General features: G+C 40.8%; 4 protein-coding genes and 1 long non-coding RNA gene across 11 annotated transcripts in view; 3 read left to right on the forward strand and 2 right to left on the reverse strand.

Annotated features, from left to right (window-relative positions):
• Positions 1-5,795, reverse strand: part of kmt2bb (lysine (K)-specific methyltransferase 2Bb) — a 27,885-nt gene extending 22,090 nt beyond the window's left edge. Inside the window, exons 1-3 of one of the 2 annotated variants that reach the window (XM_038712482.1) lie at positions 5,422-5,795; positions 3,781-3,859; positions 58-3,618 (exon numbers count right to left, since the gene is read on the reverse strand). In XM_038712482.1, the coding sequence (XP_038568410.1) occupies positions 58-3,618; positions 3,781-3,859; positions 5,422-5,727 (3,946 nt within the window). In that variant the 5' untranslated portion in view covers positions 5,728-5,795. Of the gene's footprint in view, positions 1-57; positions 3,619-3,780; positions 3,860-5,397 lie in introns of both variants that reach the window. The other variant, XM_038712481.1, reaches the window with a different exon arrangement.
• Positions 5,796-7,202: 1,407 nt separating this feature from the next.
• psenen (presenilin enhancer, gamma-secretase subunit) lies at positions 7,203-10,901 on the forward strand. Of its 3 annotated transcripts, none has more exons than XM_038712555.1 (4): positions 7,203-7,316; positions 7,685-7,767; positions 7,954-8,058; positions 10,561-10,901. In XM_038712555.1, the coding sequence occupies exons 2-4, from the start codon at positions 7,707-7,709 to the stop codon at positions 10,698-10,700; spliced, it is 306 nt and encodes a 101-aa protein (XP_038568483.1). In that variant the 5' UTR covers positions 7,203-7,316; positions 7,685-7,706; the 3' UTR covers positions 10,701-10,901. The 3 variants fall into 3 exon arrangements, with proteins under 3 accessions (XP_038568483.1, XP_038568484.1, XP_038568485.1); XM_038712556.1 differs by having other exon boundaries at positions 7,215-7,316; positions 7,688-7,767; XM_038712557.1 differs by lacking the exon at positions 7,203-7,316 and adding an exon at positions 7,364-7,505 and having other exon boundaries at positions 7,688-7,767.
• On the forward strand, positions 8,065-10,340 carry LOC119898346. Its single transcript, XR_005443529.1, has 2 exons — positions 8,065-9,798; positions 9,894-10,340. It is a non-coding gene; the product is annotated as an uncharacterized LOC119898346 (long non-coding RNA).
• A 1,399-nt stretch (positions 10,902-12,300) lies between the features above and the next one.
• hspb6 (heat shock protein, alpha-crystallin-related, b6) lies at positions 12,301-13,967 on the forward strand. Of its 2 annotated transcripts, none has more exons than XM_038712552.1 (4): positions 12,301-12,461; positions 12,554-12,711; positions 13,153-13,275; positions 13,374-13,967. In XM_038712552.1, the coding sequence occupies exons 2-4, from the start codon at positions 12,556-12,558 to the stop codon at positions 13,530-13,532; spliced, it is 438 nt and encodes a 145-aa protein (XP_038568480.1). In that variant the 5' UTR covers positions 12,301-12,461; positions 12,554-12,555; the 3' UTR covers positions 13,533-13,967. The 2 variants fall into 2 exon arrangements, with proteins under 2 accessions (XP_038568480.1, XP_038568481.1); XM_038712553.1 differs by having other exon boundaries at positions 13,377-13,967.
• Positions 13,895-18,807, reverse strand: proser3 (proline and serine rich 3). Of its 3 annotated transcripts, none has more exons than XM_038712502.1 (13): positions 18,440-18,807; positions 18,261-18,366; positions 17,883-18,160; positions 17,605-17,756; positions 17,354-17,472; positions 16,683-16,768; positions 16,469-16,602; positions 16,056-16,282; positions 15,440-15,966; positions 15,163-15,352; positions 14,574-14,745; positions 14,201-14,282; positions 13,895-14,031 (listed from the first exon to the last, which is right to left on the reverse strand). In XM_038712502.1, exons 1-13 carry the CDS (start codon positions 18,448-18,450, stop codon positions 13,980-13,982), a joined length of 2,136 nt encoding a protein of 711 aa, XP_038568430.1. In that variant the 5' UTR covers positions 18,451-18,807; the 3' UTR covers positions 13,895-13,979. The 3 variants fall into 3 exon arrangements, with proteins under 3 accessions (XP_038568430.1, XP_038568428.1, XP_038568427.1); XM_038712500.1 differs by having other exon boundaries at positions 17,366-17,472; positions 17,883-18,184; XM_038712499.1 differs by having other exon boundaries at positions 17,883-18,184.
• Positions 18,808-19,004: the final 197 nt, after the last annotated feature.

Raw genomic sequence — 19,004 nt, forward strand, 5'->3', positions numbered from 1 at the left:
TCCATTATAAGTAATAAAACATTAAATAATCTGATGCTTTTTAATCATTTTGCTTACCTGAGTGAAGTAGGGCAGTGCCTTTTCCTGCTAAATCCTCCTGTTTGCCCTGCTGAAATGCAAAGGACTTGGAGTTCATAGTCCTGACACACACAGAAACTTTTCTCACCACTCCAGGAGAATCAAGGTCTTCTATCTTGAGCTTGGATTTGTCCTTCTCTGCCTTTGTATTCCGCTGCCTAAGGCTGATGCTCATGGCCTCATCATCAAGTCCTTCTGCTAAATCAATGGGAGGCTGAGGGGGTTTAATCATACTATCCATCTCTGTTGTGTTTTTGCTTTTGGGAAGTCCCATGTGCGCCTTCTTTAGCCTTTGATAAATCTTGAGTTGAGCAGTTTGTTTGTTAAACTTAGAGGAACTTTTCTTTTTCTGAGCATCCAGGAGGTCCATAGACAGTTCAGTGGGCTTATCAACTGGTGTAGATAAAAACAGATCCTCACAGTTGTTCTCTGGAATTTTGTCCAGTGTGTACACTTCCTCGTTAGGCTCCTCTGGCACATGCCACTTGAAACTAGAGTTCTTTAGAAGAGACTTCTTCTTTTCAGTTTTGCCACTTTTTCGCTCAGAAAAGAGGGTGTCAGCTATATCAAGGCTGTCATCTAGGTCCTGAGCGGAAAACAGATCGACATCCAATTGAGCTTCACTCAATATGTCCTCCTCGTCCACTGGCAGGATAGGGGATATGGCCCTGTCTGTCCCATCATCCCGCCTCTTTCCCGGACGCATGTGCAAGCCCAGCTGTAAGCCCTTCTTTGGGGAGTTTCGTCGAGGCAACACGGACATCCCAGCATCATCCATAAACCTTTGAGGGGTCTTGATCACTCGTGAGGATCTGGCACTTACAACAGGCATGATAAAGTGCTTGATGTTTTTTACAAACTTTGATTTACCAGGCTGGACATCTACAACAGCTACTTGTCCCCCATCAACTAACGTGTCGGTTTCTTCCTGCTTCAAACTATCTTTCTCAAGCCCTAGTTCTATCAGTTTTGATATGATTTTAGCTTGTGGTTTTGGCCTTTTACACCCAATAAATTGAAGGCCTGACGGTCTCTTTTTGTACTTTTTATGTATACCAATAAGTTTGGAGCTTGGGGACGGTGTGATAGCTGCCAATGGGATAGAAATGTCACTATCCTCCTCAACGTTTTTCGGACTATTTTCAGATAATTTCAGCGGCGCAAACTTTCCATCTCTGCTCCTGTGCCGGTGTTTCTGGCGCTGCCCAATCAAACTTTTACGCCTCTTTTTCACTTTTTTGAGAGATTTCTTTTGTAGGCACAATGTTTTTGGATCACTTGTTTGACTTTCTGACACCAAAGATTGTTTACTATCTATCAACTGAATGTCTGTTTCCTCTTTTACCGGTGGCTGTATCTGCTCTTCTTCCACTGACACAGTGTCCTGTTTTGCCTCAGGCTGGGTGCAATCTTCTGTTTCTGACGGAGTTACCTCTGTTACTAAAGGCTGAGTATCGTCCTTTAGCACAGACTCTATGACAGTAGCTTCAACTGTAGCCAACTCTGTGTTGACAGCAGTGTCGGGAGCGACAAGAACCTTTTTCCTTTGAGCTGACCTCTTTTTCCCTACTTTATTATTTCTACATCTTCTTGGTTTGGAAGGCACAGGCAATTGTTTGGCCTCTTTGATCTGTGGTTCTACCTCATCCTCCACCTTTTGCGGAGAAACTTCACCTGGCACCTGTGAAGGATCTTCCGCCAGCTTTGAGGAATCCTTATCAGGACCTTCAGAGGAGTTTACACTGGTCGTCTGTGTGGTCTCCTCAGCCAAAACCTGACAGGAGATTTTAGGAAGACCATCTGAGCTGGAGTCTTCAGTTGTAGCCTGAGAAGAATCTTCAACTTGCACCTGCGGGTCATCTTCATCCTGTGGACTCGTTCTAAGCCTCCGTCTCTGAGTGGTCACTGGCTTATGACTGGCAGACTTAGTCTGTGGTGAATCAATGCTTGACGTCCTCCTCCTTAGTCTCCTAGTTGGTGCGACTTCAGTATCCATACATGATGATTTATCTTCATTAACTGCACTTAGATCTTTCAGAACATCCTCCTTTGTTTCAGGCACAGGACTAAATTGCTGAATTAAAAAGGATGCCTTTGAGCTTTTATGTTTACCGGGAGAGGAGACCTTCTTGATCTGAAGAGGTGGGACAACTTTCCCGCAATCTGTTTTAGTATTCTCTTGTGGAGGCGTTTCGTTTACGTGTTCCACTTCAACTTCCACCTGTAAGGTGGACTTCTCCTCAAAAGACACATCAGCCTTGTTTTGGGATTCCTTCTCATTGTTGTCCATGCCTTTACTCTCTTGTGAGGCTGAGTTATCCAGTTGAGATTTTTTGTCCGTCTCCTTCAAACTCTTGTTGTTGTTGTCACTCTTTGTGACACCAGTGTCAGTGGACTGGTCTACCTCACAGACAGACTTCTCTGTTACTTTGACAGTGTTTTCAGCACCTTTTGTCTGACCTCCTCCCTTCACTAATGTTAAACTCCACACAAATTTTCTCCGTTTTTTCTTTCGACGAGATTTCTTCCCACTTGCCTGTGCATCATATTTTGGGTTTCTGATCTTTACCAACTTTAAACTTGGGACCCTCATTTCCTCATTTTTCAAAGGCCAACTGTCATTGGATTGTCCAGCTAAATTGTCTGTGGATGATGAACCATGGTTTTCTGGCACCGTAGCATCCTTATTCAGCCTCTTGCTTTGCCTTCGTCTGTCACTTCTCACCGATGGTTTGGCCTCAACTGTTCTAGTAACTTCTGGCTTTGACTCCACAAGAACGGCATCACTTTTACTCAGATTTTCGGGTTCACCTGCACTGTCTGAGACTCTTTTAGAGAGTGGGTTAGTGACTCTATTGCTCCTACGAATCACTAGTTGATCAACTTCAGAACTTTGCTCTGTCACAATGTCCTTATGCTTTAATTTCTTTGCATTCGTTTTTGGCTCAACACTCTCGCCCTCCTTTACAGTGTCAAATAGATCGGCTGTTTTTTTCTCGTTTGATTTTTGGTCATCAACAACAACTTTGGCGCTAGTCTGGCAGACAGGCTCTGTTGTCTTTGAAGCAGATCTCCCACGCCTTCTTGCAGGTACAGTGCCCCCTCCCTTATCTTCTGTGCCATGTTGATCCTCATGTGGTTCAGTTTTTAATTTGACATGAGCACTTGAAATCTGGTCGCCCTGAATGTCCTTGGCTTTAGGCGGATCCTGAATTCCTTTTATCTTCAACTTCTTCACAGATTTTTTATGAGGCTCCTTCACGGTTTTCATTTTCTTTTTGGCCACCAACTTTATAGTAATCCTTGGTGCTGTTGATGAGGCCCTGCTTTTAGTGGACTGACGGTCGGTCATAGTGTTTTTTCCTTTCGAACCTTTCCTGCAGTCCTTTGCAGGCTGTGCTTCAGGAGATAAGCCATGTATTTCCTCCAAAGAGTTTACATCTTTTACAGCATCAGGTGGGGTAATAGCTGCCTCCATTGCTGGCATTTTAAGTGGTAGCTTCTCACTTTGTCGTTTAGACTTTGTGTTGACAGCATCACCTAAAAAACAAAAACATTAAATATTACAAAATTCAGGGCTCTTCCTCTGGATGCAAAAAATGAGATGCTGAGACGCCGGATGCTTAATTTAAAACTTCCCACTGTGTTGTTTATAAATTACACCAAATATGTAATGTGGCGCAGTAATATATTTTTCATTACCTCTGGAAGGGTTTTGTCGCGACCATACAGGTCCTTTGGAGCGTTTTCTCTCAGCTTCAAATCCTCTGAAGTCATCTCCCTTAAAAAAAAAAAAAAAAAGCAGGTAATTAACACCTGAGCACTCTGCTGGTGGGTGCCAAACCATAACCAAAAACAATAACTAAAATGTTTAGTTTATAGAATTCAATTTGAATCCCTGAGCATGGCATTAGTTACATCCACTGCACAGATCAAGTTGATGGAAGAACAAAAAATGTCTCTGAATGTTCATTATGAAGAATGGATTCATGTCCACCATAATGATGATTTTATCAATACACTTAACATAAAAATGTATGTCTATCTTTGCATATTGGAGCATAAGCTATGTCAAATAATAAAAAAAAGGTTACTTGGTTAAGGTTTTAGAGCAATAATATCAATGACAATGGACAGTTGATTCACTTTTTTTCTCACATTCAAACCACATCCTTTCATTCATCCCATCTGAGTTGTAATACATTAAACACGGAGAGGGCCTGATATTTGTGACAATCAAAAATGTATTTAGCTGTTTGGGAGAACTCTTCCTGAACTTGTCACGATGAAATTGCATGTAATCTAGATTATTTACCACCGCATGCATGCTCAGAACTCAGCCTTTCTATGAACCACACTACCTACAAAAAACTGCAGGGAAAGGTGCGTCTGTAATTACGATTCCCTCCAAGCACTGCACATCCCCATGCTTGCAGCTCTGACCTGAAAGCCTACAACACCCTCCACGTTTATGAATCAGGATAAGACATTAACGACCATAGGTGTATTAGAAGGGAGCTTTTAGTTATAAAAAAGAGGTGGAACTGGCTTTGACACCCTTCTGCACCACCATTTAAACCTATCCGTGCTTGGTATCATTAGCTAGCAGTTAGCCAACCCTCCATCTCGAAAGCATTTAAGATCACTTCTGTCTGCAGAAAAGCTACTTAGCCACAATTAAAACTTAGTTATCTTAGTGTTAATATCGCACCTGCCTTGTGTATACAAGTAAAACCCTGCACGATGTGTGCGTGCTTTCTTATTTAAACTTGTTAAGCAGATAACTCGGTCGCATCTGGACATCGTATGAAAACAGGTAGCAGTTAGCCGCTGTGCAGGATACAGAGGCGCTAGCCTTCCCGTTCTTTGTGTTCGCTACTATTAGCTAGCTGCTACTCTGGCCCGATAACGAGCGGGCCATAGATGAAATAACTGCGATCCCTGTTTACAAATTGGCGTACTCACTAACTGGCTTATAAAAAATATCTTCTACTCATATGTTCACCCTCCAGTATTTTAACCTACATGAGAGCAATCGAGGGAACAATGCTAATGTCATTTGAACTGCTCTGCTGCTTTGTTTAAGTGGTATTTTGAGACGCGACTGTTCATTAAATGTCATGGGAAGCTACACTGTGCTAACGTTAGTTAGCATGTAATGTTAGCTTATCAAGCTTGAAGCTAAAGTTAACGTTAGCCTAGCGAGAGGATGTTGACATTTCTCCATGGCACTAACAAGTCACACCGCCGCGGACAGCACCCATTCTTGCACATTTAACGAACACTCAAAATGTCAGAAGATGAAATAAAGATACTAACTCCTGGGTCGGTTTGGGACCTCACCTCTTCACTCCCACTAGAGCTGTATCCAGCCTGGCCAAGAGTCTTGTGGCTCGCCTCTATCCCAAGTAAGCGCAAGTGAGACTGGTCTTCGTTTAACGATAGAACCAGGTTTGCGGGCCTTGGCCCTCCGTTAGTCACATCATCAGCTTCTAAGCCTGATCGTCCGAGTTGCCATCGCTTCTCAGAGCGCAAACGACTGCGTGACGACCAAGGCCGACCGGGGAAACGACCTCTGGCCGTAGCGGTTCCACCTTGGCCTCCTACGGCAGCCGCGGTTGCTGATCCGCATCCCGCTGCCGCCATCATTGCTTCAACAACAACACACACACACACCGACGGCTAGCAGTTCGAGGAGAGACAAGAGGGAAGGCGCGAGATGGGAGGGGGGAGCCGCATTGCTGCAAGGGAAAGTGAGTTCTTTTCGATAAGGCTCCAACAGTTTAAGGAGAAAAGTAGTTCGACCCCTGGTGGTGATCGTACGTCCAATCTCCATTCACAAATATATACTAAACTATACATATACTAATTTACGCTGAAAACTGGCCCTAACTCACTGATAAATTTTGTTTATGTTTATGTATCCCAATAAAATACCAAGATTCCTTGTCCGCTGTAAAATATCATATTGGTAAGTTAAATGTTTTCAGTACTTTTCATAATAAATGTCATAATACACTATCAAAAACAAAAACAGCCTTCAAATTGGACGCAATTGTATCAGCACCCAGTTTTAACCAAACTGACCTTGAATAAGGTAGGCCAGGCTTATTCTGGAGTCAAACTAATCAGCAGATGCAAAAATGCAAAAGTGGAAATCTCCTTGTTTAAAATTGCTCCCATGACAATGAACTGGAAAATGGGGGCGTTTCTGAAATGATAATAAAAAGAGACTTAGCCTAATCATTAATCAAAACATATGCCGGCAGAGGCAGATACCAAAGAGCAACAGTATCACATAATTTAAGTGAACTATAATTTAATGCCCTGGCTCTATTGTAATGCGGCAGATGGCAGTATGTTTTGACACTGGAAGCAGCTGATGACGAAGAATAGGGAAAGGAGAATATGTTACTGCATGTCAAAAAGCAAGACATATTTTCAACGTAAGATATATTTTGTTTGTTTGTTTCTCTTTTTTAAATTCCATTTCATTGTTTATTATTTATTTATTTTATTTATATGTGACTTTCTGCTTTGGACTTAAACGCCATGTAATAAAGACAATTTAATTGAATTGAAATAGAAGCAGAAATCGTCAGAATTACGTCAGCAATACATTTTACGTTTAGATTAATTTGTGTTCAGTTTCAGCCCATGTAAAAGAAAAAAGTAGCCTGATGCAGAATACACTGATTACTAGAAATATGGCAAAATCTCTTGTTCAATAATAATTTGTTGTTGACAGAAAATATAAATATAATAGCAATATTGTTTGTGCCGTGTCCGGGTTCCAGACCTCTGAATTCCAGCGCAAATCCCAGATTTGTTATGCAAACAAATTACATGGCAATTATCAGGGGAGGGTCTTTGCTAAAGAACTTGATGAACATTTGTTATCTAGTCTACTAACGTATCAGTGAAGTGTGAGGGCAGGCAAGGGAAGGACTAAAGTACTTTATTAATCTTCTTAAATCTATGATTTAAACCGCTGATGAAGGCGTGCATTGTCATATACTGTATTGTTACCATAGACTGTATAAAAGATGGTTTCCCATGTCACACGGTTTGGTACAGTAGGTGGCGATATAGTGCAGGTTAGCGTGCTTTTTGACCCCCACCCCCCCGCCCCAAAGAAAAAACAAAGAAGAAGGACGAAGGAGTGAGGAAGTGTAGTTGTATTGTTTCGAAGCTATATGCGACGATTATCTTGACTTTTTGTCCTTAAAACTAACCAGGTAAACGATCTAATGTCCAATATTCTAGTCCCTTATAAATATTATAAAACGAATTCGCACAGAATCTGGATACCAATGTAATTTGCTGGTACGGCTGTTTGTAGCGGTCGGAACAGACTAACCTTGCGAAGCTAACGAAATGCTAACACTAGCCTGGGGTGAATTTGGTCATCTGACAAAACAAACCAGGTCAGCAAGCACTAGAATGCTGATTTATTGATAGGATTTTATATCATTGTCATAAGAGTACGTCGCTTAAGTAATGTCCAGGCCAGTGGGTAAACGTAGACACAACCAGCATCACTTTTGTCATAACAGTTTATTGTCTTTACAGCTGGCTCTACGCTGAAACTTGTTTTTTCTTGTAGCAGGATTCAAACTTAATCCACAATGAACCTGGAACGACTGCCAAATGAGGAGAAGCTCAGCCTATGCAGAAAATATTACTTAGGTAACGTTAAGAGTATTTGGTTTGTAAATGTGCAAGTGTTTGTATCCTCCAGAAGTTATCCTCTTTATGCGAGAGGGAGGATAGATCTAAAGAAAAGCATGAGCAATCTCGAGTAGATTTTCCTAAATATTCATTAGAATTGTTGTTGAGAATGTTTTTTTTTTCCCCCATCTTTTCTTTTCTCAGGTGGCTTTGCATTTCTCCCGTTCCTGTGGCTGGTCAATGTTGTTTGGTTTTTTCGGGAGGCCTTTGTAAAGCCAACCTACACTGAACAGCTCCAGATAAAAACGTGTAAGTGTCAGAACTGCTGCTTAAATACCAAATATTTTACAAATCATTGCTGGACAATTTTAATTAAAATGTGTATTTAAAAACAGCATAGGTTTGATGCTCACTCCTAGTTTCCCTCAGTTGTTGTGCTGTGGATTCAACACTTAAAGGACTCATGTTATTCACTCATTAAGTTTTTAATCCGTTCAATATCTCTGACAAATGTCGTCAGTAAAACGTCAATGCCATTGTGTATACACAATTCGAACAGAATCAGTCAGACTGCTGGGATGAGGTTAAATCCTACAGGAGACATGATGACTTTTTGTTGATTGAAAGTTGACTGAATGCTTCCTAAGTAGGACTTGGAAATTATTAAATATTGTGCATTATACCTTTTTATATAGGTTTTTTAGAATAGAATTCCTGGATCCATATATTATATCCAAAATACTTAATAACAGTTTTATTTTACTGTACTGTATGATTACTGTATTAGGAAAACACTAACAACCATATGACTCACTATAGGATTTTTAATATTCTAGTATATATTTTTGATTGCTATAAATAAAATGTATATCAAATATTAATTTGGCCCATATTGCCCAGCCTATAAAGTAGCACAAAATATACATCAAACATTTCTGGCTAGCTGACATTAGCAGACATTTACTTGCTTTGTTCAAATCACCAATTAAGACAGTGAATGTCCTTGTTAGTATTTTGTTTGAGAAATAAAATATTTTCCCACATACAGTACAGGCCAAAAGTTTGGACACACCTTCTCATTCAATGCCTTTTCTTTATTTTCTTGACTATTTACATTGTAGATTCTCACTGAAGGCATCGCAACTATGAATGAACACATATGGAATTATGTACTTAACAAAAAAGTGTGTATTTTATATTCCTCAAAGTCGCCATCCTTTGCTTTTTTGATAGCGCTGCAAACCCTTGGTGTTCTCTCAATGAGCTTCATAAGGTAGTCACCTGAAATGGTTTTCACTTCACAGGTGTGCCTTGTCAGGGTTAATTAGTGGAATTTTTTCCCTTATTAATGGGGTTTGGACCATCAGTTGTCTTGTGCAGAAGTCAGGTTGATACACAGCCGACAGCCCTATTAGACAACTGTTAGGAATCATATTATGGCAAGAACCAATCAGCTAAGTAAAGGGGAAACGAGTGGCCATCATTACTTTAACAAATGAAGGTCATTCAGTCTGGAAAACTTTGAATGTGTCCCCAAGTGCAATCGCAAAAACCATCAAGCGCTACAATGAAACTGGCTCACGTGAGGACTGCCCCAGGAAAGGAAGACCAAGAGTCACCTCTGCTGCTGAGGATAAGTTCATCCGAGTCATCAGCCAGCCAGCTCAGATTAGAGACCAGCTGAATGCCACACAGAGTTCTAGCAGCAGACACATCTCTAGAACAACTGTTAAGAGGAGACTGCGCGAATCAGGCCTTCATGGTTAAGTAGCTGCTAGGAAACCACTGCTAAGGAGAGGCAACAAGCAGAAGAGATTTGTTTGGGCCAAGAAACACAAGGAATGGACATTAGACCAGTGGAAATCTGTGCTTTGGTCTGACGAGTCCAATTTGAGATCTTTGGTTCCAACCGCCGTGTCTTTGTGCGACGCAGAAAAGGTGAACGGATGGATTCTACATGCCTGGTTCCCACTGTGAAGCATGGAGGAGGTGTGATGGTGTGGGGGTGCTTTGCTGGTGACACTGTTGGGGATTTATTCAAAATTGAAGGTATACTGAACCAGCATGGCTACCACAGCATCCTGCAGCAACATGCCATCCCATCTGGTTTGCGTTTAGTTGGACCATGATTTATTTTTCAACAGGCCAATGACCCCAAACACACCTCCAGGCTGTGTAAGGGCTATTTGACCAAGAAGGAGAGTGATGGAGTGTTGCGCCAGATGACCTGGTCTCCACAGTCACCAGACCTGAACCCAATCGAGTTGGTTTGGGGTGAGCTGGACCGCAGAGTGAAGGCAAAAGGGCCAACAAGTGCTAAGCATCTCTGGGAACTCCTTCAAGACTGTTAAACTATTTCAGGTGACTACCTCTTGAAGCTCATCAAGAGAATGCCAAGAGTGTGCAAAGCAATAATCAGAGCAAAGGGTGGCTACTTTGAAGAAACTAGAATATAAGACATGTTTTCAGTTATTTCACAGTTTTTTGTTAAGTACATAATTCCACATGTGTTCATTCAAAGTTTTGATGCCTTCAGTGAGAATCTACAATGTAAATAGTCATGAAAATAAAGGAAACGCATTGAATGAGAAGGTGTGTCCAAACTTTTGGCCTGTACTGTACATCAGTGCCCCTAGTGACATTTATTATTTAAAACACATGTTGCACTTATTAAACTCCTATTAAACAGTATTTTCACAATTTTATGAGCTTTATTGTTCAAGGAAGGCAAAGCTAGAGTGTGATATGATATACGTGTGTGTGTGTGTGTGATTTAATGCCAAATATTTGTCTTGTGTGTTTTTCATCTAGATGTGAAGCGCTCAGCACTGGGGCTGCTGTTATGGGTTACAGTACTCACCACATGGATTACTATTTTCCAGCACTTCAGAGCAGAGTGGGGGGAGGTGGGAGATTACCTCTCCTTTACAATTCCACTGGGCATTCCATGAGACATTTTTTGATGACAGGTCTCTTGAAAATAACTAATGATCCACAATAAAGGACCAAATATGTTCCTCCTTTAACTACAGTGAAAAGAATTGGTGATGTATGGGTCTCGGGAGCTAAATTCATTAGCTGCACCCAAAACTATTTTTACTTGTGTATGAATGACAAATAAAAAAAAAATTAAAAATACATGATGTTTCTAAGTTGCAATATTTTCATTTCATGTACTATATTTCCCATGGCAAGTCAGAATTCTCTTCTTATGTTGGAATATCATTATCCCTCTTGGATCTATGAATCACTATGGACTTTTTGTTTGGTGACCCATCTGGGAGTTATTTTCTCCATATATACTCCTAATAGTTTGCATTGTTACAGAAGTCTCCTAAAGTCTGGACAATCGCTGGCGCCTGTTGTGAAACCCAATAACTTAATCCCTCCAAGTGTCCCCACTTCCCTAGCATCCTAAATGAGTCATAACATAATCAGTGCCATTTTTAGTCACTCCAGTCAAAGCTTAAGTAACAGGTTCTACATTACTAACAGGGAGAACATGTGCCTGCTGTGTAGACTGCTGACTTCAAAAGAGTGTGCCAAGTATCAGTATGATCAGTACTTTTCACAAGGCAGGGAGATTTATGGGGATTAAATAAATAAAAAAATCCTTTTATGGGCATTGTTTCCAAGTGTGTTGTACTTTATGTGTACTGAAATAAGCAAATACATTCATTCAAGTACTGTAAGTACAATTTTTAGGCACTTTCATTTTATGGCACTTTATATTTCACTAGATTTCAGAGGTAAATATTGTACTTTTTAATTTCTCTACTTGTATTTGACAGCTACTCATTAAGATGATGTCATCCACAAAACATTTAACCAGATAATAAAATTGGTTGTATCCTATTGTTATAAAGTAACCAGCAAAATGGAAAGTAGTTCAAATTAGCTTCACCTAGGCCAACAATGCATTACAATGCTTCTTACTCATTAATGCTTAAGTGATAAAAACATCAATAGAATATTCAATCATACAATACCCACAGGAGCAAATTTCTGCATTATGAGTAGGCTCCTATTAAAATGTTTCTGTAGCCTACTTATTACTTAGATTTTGAATGCAATACTTTCACTTGCAATGGAGTTTTTAAACACATTTACTTAGTTTAAATTATCTGAATAGTTCTTCCACCACTGTGAGAGTGAGTGATGGGGGCAAATAAGCTTATTGGCAGTACAAGTGCTCTGGCATGTGTGTGGGACGTCCCCGCTGTCACTGTCTGTCCGGCATGAGCTCACGTGGGTAAACAGCATCGTCTTTTGAACTTCTATTTAGAGAGACCTTCCCTGACAACCGACCTTAAGGATAATATACTTCGTAACAGGTCTTATAACTGAACGGCGTGTTCGTATCGTCAACCCTATGAATAAACTGTAGGCTACTGCTAATAGCTAATAAACACGGTAATTACCAATAAGCTCGCAACAGCTGCGTCACTCCCAAAACAATATCTGGCCCCGCCTGAACACCCAAGGGTACGCATTAGTCCAGAACATAACAGAAGCAAGGTGCCCCACTATGAATTCCCAACTCATTATGCAACACCAGTATAAAGCACACACCACAACAGTCAGTCACGTATATAACGGCGAGGAGTCAGACAGACGGGCGCACCAGCTCATCACTCAAGACTTCACGCAAGCGGTTAAATAGGGGCTGTCCTTTCCCTTTCGCACACTTACTTGGTCAGGGAATTTAAGAGGTAAGTGGCCAGTGTTGTATGCCTCGTAGTGTAACCTGCAGTAGCTTCACTGTCAAGTCAGCTAATTCTTTCCCCAATTTTCTGCTGATTAGAAATGGACTTCATCCTGCCACCCACTCTGCCAGCTGGTGGTATCCCGTGGGAGAAGGTTTTACCACCTCTTCTTCCTCGGCTGAATGGGACTTATGGACAATATAAGTGGTCCCCGAAGTTATTAATTCCAGAGACTGATAATGGCAGCTCTGCAGAGGTAGGTCATTTTAATTTACTATAGCTAGGTATTGAAAAAAATAAAAAATAAAAAAATTGGAAAAAAATAAAACATGAATGCATTTATTTTGGCTCATTAGAATGGCATGGAAACACAAATATCCTTTTACAATGGTACCTTGTTCAAAAGGCAGAGGATTCACTCCATTTGGCTCAGAAGTAGTTCCCTCATTTTTCATTTGAAAAATATGAATATATTGATAGTACCTTTTTCAAGGCTTTTAACTGCATCTACCTTTTCATAAGCAGATGAACCCTTAGATGCAGTTGAAAGCCCCCCCTCAAACTTTCACACTCAAATATTGTTAAGGATATCTGTGCATGGTGGCAAATATGACTTTTTGTATTATGACTATTTGCTGTGCTTAGAGATATATTATTTCTCTATAATAATATACAGTATTTCCACACTTGCTTGTAGGTGAACTGTGATGAAAGCGGTTTCACAGTTCAAGTTGATGTGAAGGACTTCAACCCAGAGGACCTAATGGTCAAAGTCATAGGAGACTTTGTAGAAGTGCAAGGAAAGCATGAAGAGAAAAAGGTTGGTATTCTTTGAGGAGAATTGCTGTATTTGTGTTGTTTTATTTACAATATGGTTTGTTATCCTCTAAACTTGTATTCGTTTCTGTGTTTTGTTAGAAGGACGGTCAAGGGTGTACAACACGGCAGTTCAACCGCCGCTACCGAATCCCAAAGGGAGTGCACACTATGGCTTTGGAGTCTGCAGTCTCTCCAGAGGGCATCCTTATCATATCTGGGCCGATGCTGCAAACCGAGAACTCCAGAATCCGAAACTAAGCACATAAATAGCAAACACTCAAATCTTTGCTATCATCACCATGTGTGGAAACAAATGTAACAGAAGCCTTTATGAACACAGAGGCACAAACAGAAATAACTTAAGGCTCCTCCAGTCACAGCAACGCTCAGCATGTGCCAAAACACACATTTGTTCTGTTCCTGGCACTGTTTCCCTGCTCTTTCAGGTTTGTATATACTGCTCTGCTATTACTCGACAATCTTACATAATGTTTCAAGGAACCGGTCTTTGTAAATATTCTGTGTTCACAGTTGTTTTTGTGTGTACCTTTTGTAAAATGCACTCTAATGTGATTAATGGCGCACACAGACATATCTCCAAGCTCTTTAATGTGGACATATTTCTTTTTAAAAAGTTCAAATAAACTTTATTTCTTTATAAAACAAATAATAAAAGTGACTACTTCAAGTGTTTCTTGACAGTGTTCAAGTAACTTGTTGCTCTTCCAGGAATTCATTCAACATAGAATCCACTTCACTAAAAGGGAAAATGCAGTAGATTATTTTTCTGGAATTTGGGGTGCTATATTTAGATGATTCAATAACATTACTACAACAGCTACAAGATTAACAGCCTTCTGGGAGCAACACCATTCTGTATAAATCAATTTGGCTAGCTGAGCAATTTAATTAATAGATCATTTTACCTGATCTGCTCCTTTACCCATTTTCTCTGTTTGCGAAGGACTTGCAATAAAGGGTCATCTTCAAATTCCTTTTCATCTGAATCTGAAAAAGGAAAAAACAGTACTGTTGAAGGTAATGAGCATCCAAGGAGATGGTTGATAATGGAATATTATCAACATGTGTATATATAGAGGACCAAGACTATAAGTAATTATTTATTTGAACCCCCAAAGGCACATGCAGTTACACAACAGCATGCAGGGAAAAAAAGTGTTTGAGGGGTTTTGACCTAAAGGGTTCTGAAATATTGTGGAAGCTATTCATAGGACGGATTATTTACTCCACAATTGCCTACAGGGTAAAGGTTGGTGCTCTTTGCTGCCATACGCTCACCTTCAGCTTCTTGCAGCAGCTGTGTAATGACCTCTGAAGAGTTATGTTCACTGCATGGAAGAACTGAGGATTGTGGAGGTGCAGAGGAAGTGCAGAGAGGAGAAACCGAAGAGACAGGGGTCCTTTCTGCAGGAGATGAGTCCACTGTAGGGAACAATACCTCTGAAACTACCTGTCAAGGCACAATGAGAACACCATGCTGGTTAATACAGCTTTTAATTACCATAATAACATTCCACCTCAACATTAGATGATGGTGTGCAGAGTGATGGCAACATCATTCAAGATATGTGGTAAATGGACTACATTTAAATAATCTTTGCCACTTTGTCATGTTATTCTAACATGGCTATAAATGAACTACATGCAAATCTTAGGATTTGGATATCCTGAAGACAACTTAGAACGATTATTTTCCACAAGAACTAAATTACGGAATTCAAACTGCTGGCAAGTTATGAAGTTATAAGAGGAGGAAAAACATTAAGACATAAGATGCTGATGGCTTCATAAGGCACTCGTATGAATCAAACTACATAGCGAAAGTATTAAATAAAATAACTTGAGAACAGCTTGTGCTTGTTCTGACCTGTCCTAAGGCACTGTGGATTGGAGAATGCGGTGGTGCATGATCGCCACTGGTTTCACTGGAAAACTCTTGGCATCCCTCCTGTTGCAGCTGCTCTGCCCGCTGCATGACCTTTTTAGGAACTCTTTGATGTGAAGAACTCCTGTTTGCAGAGCCAGGGCCATCTGCCTGTTCCTTTTCCACATTATATCTGATGAAAAAAAAAAAAAGTAAACTAAAGTATTCAGACATGAATTATTATTTTTTTGTACACTGTGTGCATGTTTCAATACTTGACCTTGATGATTTCTTCTGCTTTCTGAAGGACATCGCTGTCTTCTTCTCTTTCTTCTCTGACTCTTTTTCCTGGGCATTCTCTTTCCTGTTCCTCTCAGATCTTTTGTGGTGACTAGGCCCCTCTCCTACTATAGCTCCACATGAAGCAGGTGGTGGGGATGGCATGTGTTCACAAATTGGCTCATCAGTGAAGGTATTCATTGGTTTTCCAGGGACTTGGCTCTTTTTGCGGACAACCTTGCTCTGAGACTCATCTGTACTTTGTGAATTGTTTCGTTGTGTGCGGGCATGAGATGACTGGATCGGACAGGGCAAGACATCACAGAGTAAATGCATGTGAGCAGGAACATGGGAAATTGTCTGGGGCTGAGAGACAGGGGAGCCAGAGACAACAAAGGCAGGGAAGGGAGGTGGACCTGAAGCTGGGGGCCATAAATGGTAAGCTTCTGTGGCTTCTGGCTGGGGAGCAGTGATATGGGGATGTGTAGCTTTTTGTGAGAATTCAGGAAGATGAGTACTCTGCTGTTGCTATGGATGATGCAAGAAAGAGGCAATTTCAATTATTCTGTAAATCTGGAATAGACAAAAGAAATGGAGTAATACGCTATGACTCCAACCTTGTAAGCATGTCCACTGGCAGAGGGATGGCTCACACTGGTGGCCTGCCAGCTAAATGCGGGACCATGAAGACTGGGGTGGGTCTGGGGCCACGCCCTGGCCTGCTCCATCTTTCGCCTTAAACGCCACTGGAACAAGATGTCTTCTTCTGGGCGTGTAGGGGGCACCAGAGATGGAATGGATTTTTGAGATGACACAGTTTGAACTGGGTCTGAACTGGCCTTCGCTGTAAATGATAAACACATTGCACAATAACACTGACACAGCAGTACAGATCAAAATATTAAGCATGAAAAAAAGAGGAATCATTTACCACAAGTTCAAGGAGAAATGACATTGAGCAAGTTTAAATTTGAAAACAGTAACAAAAATCCATCTATAAAATGTATATTACTCCACACTCTTGCCTTACCAGTAGTAAATTTGATTATACTGGGAATCAAAGGTTGGCATACTGGTTCATCTACACTGACTGGAGAAGAGAAATCTGAGCAACCCACGCCCTCTGAGCTGACATGGATAGATCCATCGCTCAGACTACATTCACTGTTAGAAAGACAAAAAGTTACTTACAATTATAGGAATTAACAAATGTATCATTAATTGTTATTCATTAGTCTTCATACTTTCTCAACAGTAGTCTGTTGGCCCTTTCTTGAAGGTGTAGTATCTCTGTGTCATCAAATTCACCCTGGGAGGTGTCTGACAAATTCTGAGAAACAGAAGCAACAGGCAGAACACTCAATAAACCACAATTTTGCTCGATATTTCAATACAAAAGAACACTCATAATAATGTGTAAATGAATAAAACTAGATAATTAAATTTTCTTTACATTTGTTAAGTCCCATTAGCTGGCCTTATATTGCAAACAAATATACTGAGGTTGTTTAATAATTTTGTGAGCAGGCTGAACAAGCCATAAATGTATCAAACATGGCTGCATAAATGATGGCTTCGCAGGCATTTAGTAAACACAGAGGTTTCCAAATGGACATGTGGTGTGGTGTTGAAATGCAAATATTTATATGAACACTTAGTCAAAATAAGGTGTCTCTCCTGCAGACATTCTGCTTCCTGGGCATTCAGTCAAATCTGGCATAAAGACCCAAGAGCCCATTATAACAGTACACCCAAAGAATCAAAACAAGATGGAATATTATCTGATGTTCTTTTTTTCTTTTTAAAGAAATAGCAATGCATTTGTAGGCACATCCAGAAATGTCCTACAAACAATACATTATTTCATTTTAGTAGAGAAAGACAATATATCTTAGTTAACTCGGAGTAAACTCACAAATGCACACACAGTAAGAGATTCTCTGCATGGGGAAAGGGAAATGTCATGTTGACGCTGTCCAGCAGGACTAAAAATGGCATGTCCATGGTCATCTATCAGAGGCTGGATAACTGGATCTGTTCAGAGGAAGGGATTCCACAGAAAGAGTGTACCAGAAAGGTTGCTTTCTACATTGAAATCTGAGAGTAGGTAACAGTTAATAACACCGACATTCAAAAACAGTAAGCATGCAATAAGTGAGAATATACCTTTGTCTGTTGTTTTAGTTGGTGTTGAACTGGGGGGTACAGATGAGGGTGACATCCACCAAAAAGGCAGCTGATTCTCTCCAACAGCAGAAGCCTTCTGCCGGCGCTCCTCTCGACTCTGTGGCAGACCATGGCGAAAGCGGTCTATGTACCTGGGAGAGCAAAGGTTACTCCTGCTGTGGTGTGTAGTAAGTAGTGATTCAAATAGTAACATAAAATAACAAAGAGCAGGTTTACCATTACATATTGCACCTTTTTATTGAAAACTGAAAGCATACTTTGCCAGCACTGAATCCTGCTCAGCTTCTAGCTCTGAGGAAGCTGTGGATTGTCTTGCTCTCGCAGAGTCTTTGGGTGTCTCCAAGCCAGATGAGCTTGTGGGGCTGGCTGGAGAAGATCCACAGTCAGTGGATGGCCAGGACTCTGCAAAAACAGGTTGTCCATCTGTGGCGACTAAACGGTGGTCAGATTTCTCAAACAGCTGTTGACTCTCTGAACACACTGGAGTGTGTAATTGTGGACTGGGTCGCTGGTTTGAACGCACAGGACTCAAAGCCTGAACAAAAAAGTGATAGACATGCTTGCGAGGACTTAGGAAAGCAAACTGAGAATCAGATGTGTCTTGCAATATATATAATATTTACTTTAATACATACTGTTTTTTTCTTTTTCTTTGACAGGGACTGGCTGCAGGATGGGTGGTAGTGTGTCCCCACTCTGGACGCTGGCTGGAAGGGGTTCTGCCTTGTGAACACAGGCCCACTGCAGAAATAACACTTATGACCAACTGTAACTATTGTTTAGGTTACTATAAAATGCGATCTTTAGATCTTACCTGGATTTCATTACAGCTTTAGACCGTGACTGGAGATTCACATGACAGGATGCACTGCAAAGTTTTTTCAGTGTGGGTTTGATTTTTGCCTGGCCCTGAGCTCTTACTGTAACATAACTAACTTACAAAGACGAAGACCACACTATCCACCGGCCTTCCCGAGTTGACTTGGCATGTCCACAAGAGAAAGTTACCATGGAATCAAACGCTAGCACGACACAAATTGTCCGTAAGATCGCAAATTCAGCTGCTACAGCGGGGAATTTGAAGATATATTTATCTAACACGTCTAACTTTTTAACTGCAAACACAATTACTACAACATTATCTGTAAAACCAGAAGAAAGCGTCACTGTTTATGCCGATCGTTATTTACTACCAGACGTATAGCCAATCGGAACCGAGTTTAATATGATCGACATAAGCTTTACCCAATCACGTAGAACATCCTCGCTGCAAAAGCGCCAATCAGATCACAGGAACCCGGCAGCGCGCGGAAGAGGAAAGTCTGCAAAGGCTATTCTTTTGTCGATAACAAGCTAACTGTTAAGTTAGCAACGGTAAT

Source organism: Micropterus salmoides, unplaced genomic scaffold (assembly GCF_014851395.1).
Source record: "Micropterus salmoides isolate LMB-PRFRI ecotype aquatic unplaced genomic scaffold, ASM1485139v1 Ms_hic_scaffold_11, whole genome shotgun sequence".
Taxonomy (NCBI): Eukaryota; Metazoa; Chordata; class Actinopteri; order Centrarchiformes; family Centrarchidae; genus Micropterus; species Micropterus salmoides.

Coding starts and splice junctions, on each gene's coding strand:
- psenen (XM_038712555.1), top strand. CDS start 7,707: ATGAACCTGGAACGACTGCCAAATGAGGAGAAGCTCAGCCTATGCAGA. Junction 7,768..7,953: donor ATGCAGAAAATATTACTTAG/GTAACGTTAAGA, acceptor TTCTTTTCTCAG/GTGGCTTTGCATTTCTCCCG. Junction 8,059..10,560: donor ACAGCTCCAGATAAAAACGT/GTAAGTGTCAGA, acceptor TTTTTCATCTAG/ATGTGAAGCGCTCAGCACTG.
- hspb6 (XM_038712552.1), top strand. CDS start 12,556: ATGGACTTCATCCTGCCACCCACTCTGCCAGCTGGTGGTATCCCGTGG. Junction 12,712..13,152: donor ATAATGGCAGCTCTGCAGAG/GTAGGTCATTTT, acceptor ACTTGCTTGTAG/GTGAACTGTGATGAAAGCGG. Junction 13,276..13,373: donor GAAAGCATGAAGAGAAAAAG/GTTGGTATTCTT, acceptor GTGTTTTGTTAG/AAGGACGGTCAAGGGTGTAC.
- proser3 (XM_038712499.1), bottom strand. Junction 16,283..16,468: donor TATAATCAAATTTACTACTG/GTAAGGCAAGAG, acceptor TATCATTTACAG/CGAAGGCCAGTTCAGACCCA. Junction 14,746..15,162: donor TCCACAGTGCCTTAGGACAG/GTCAGAACAAGC, acceptor GTGCCTTGACAG/GTAGTTTCAGAGGTATTGTT.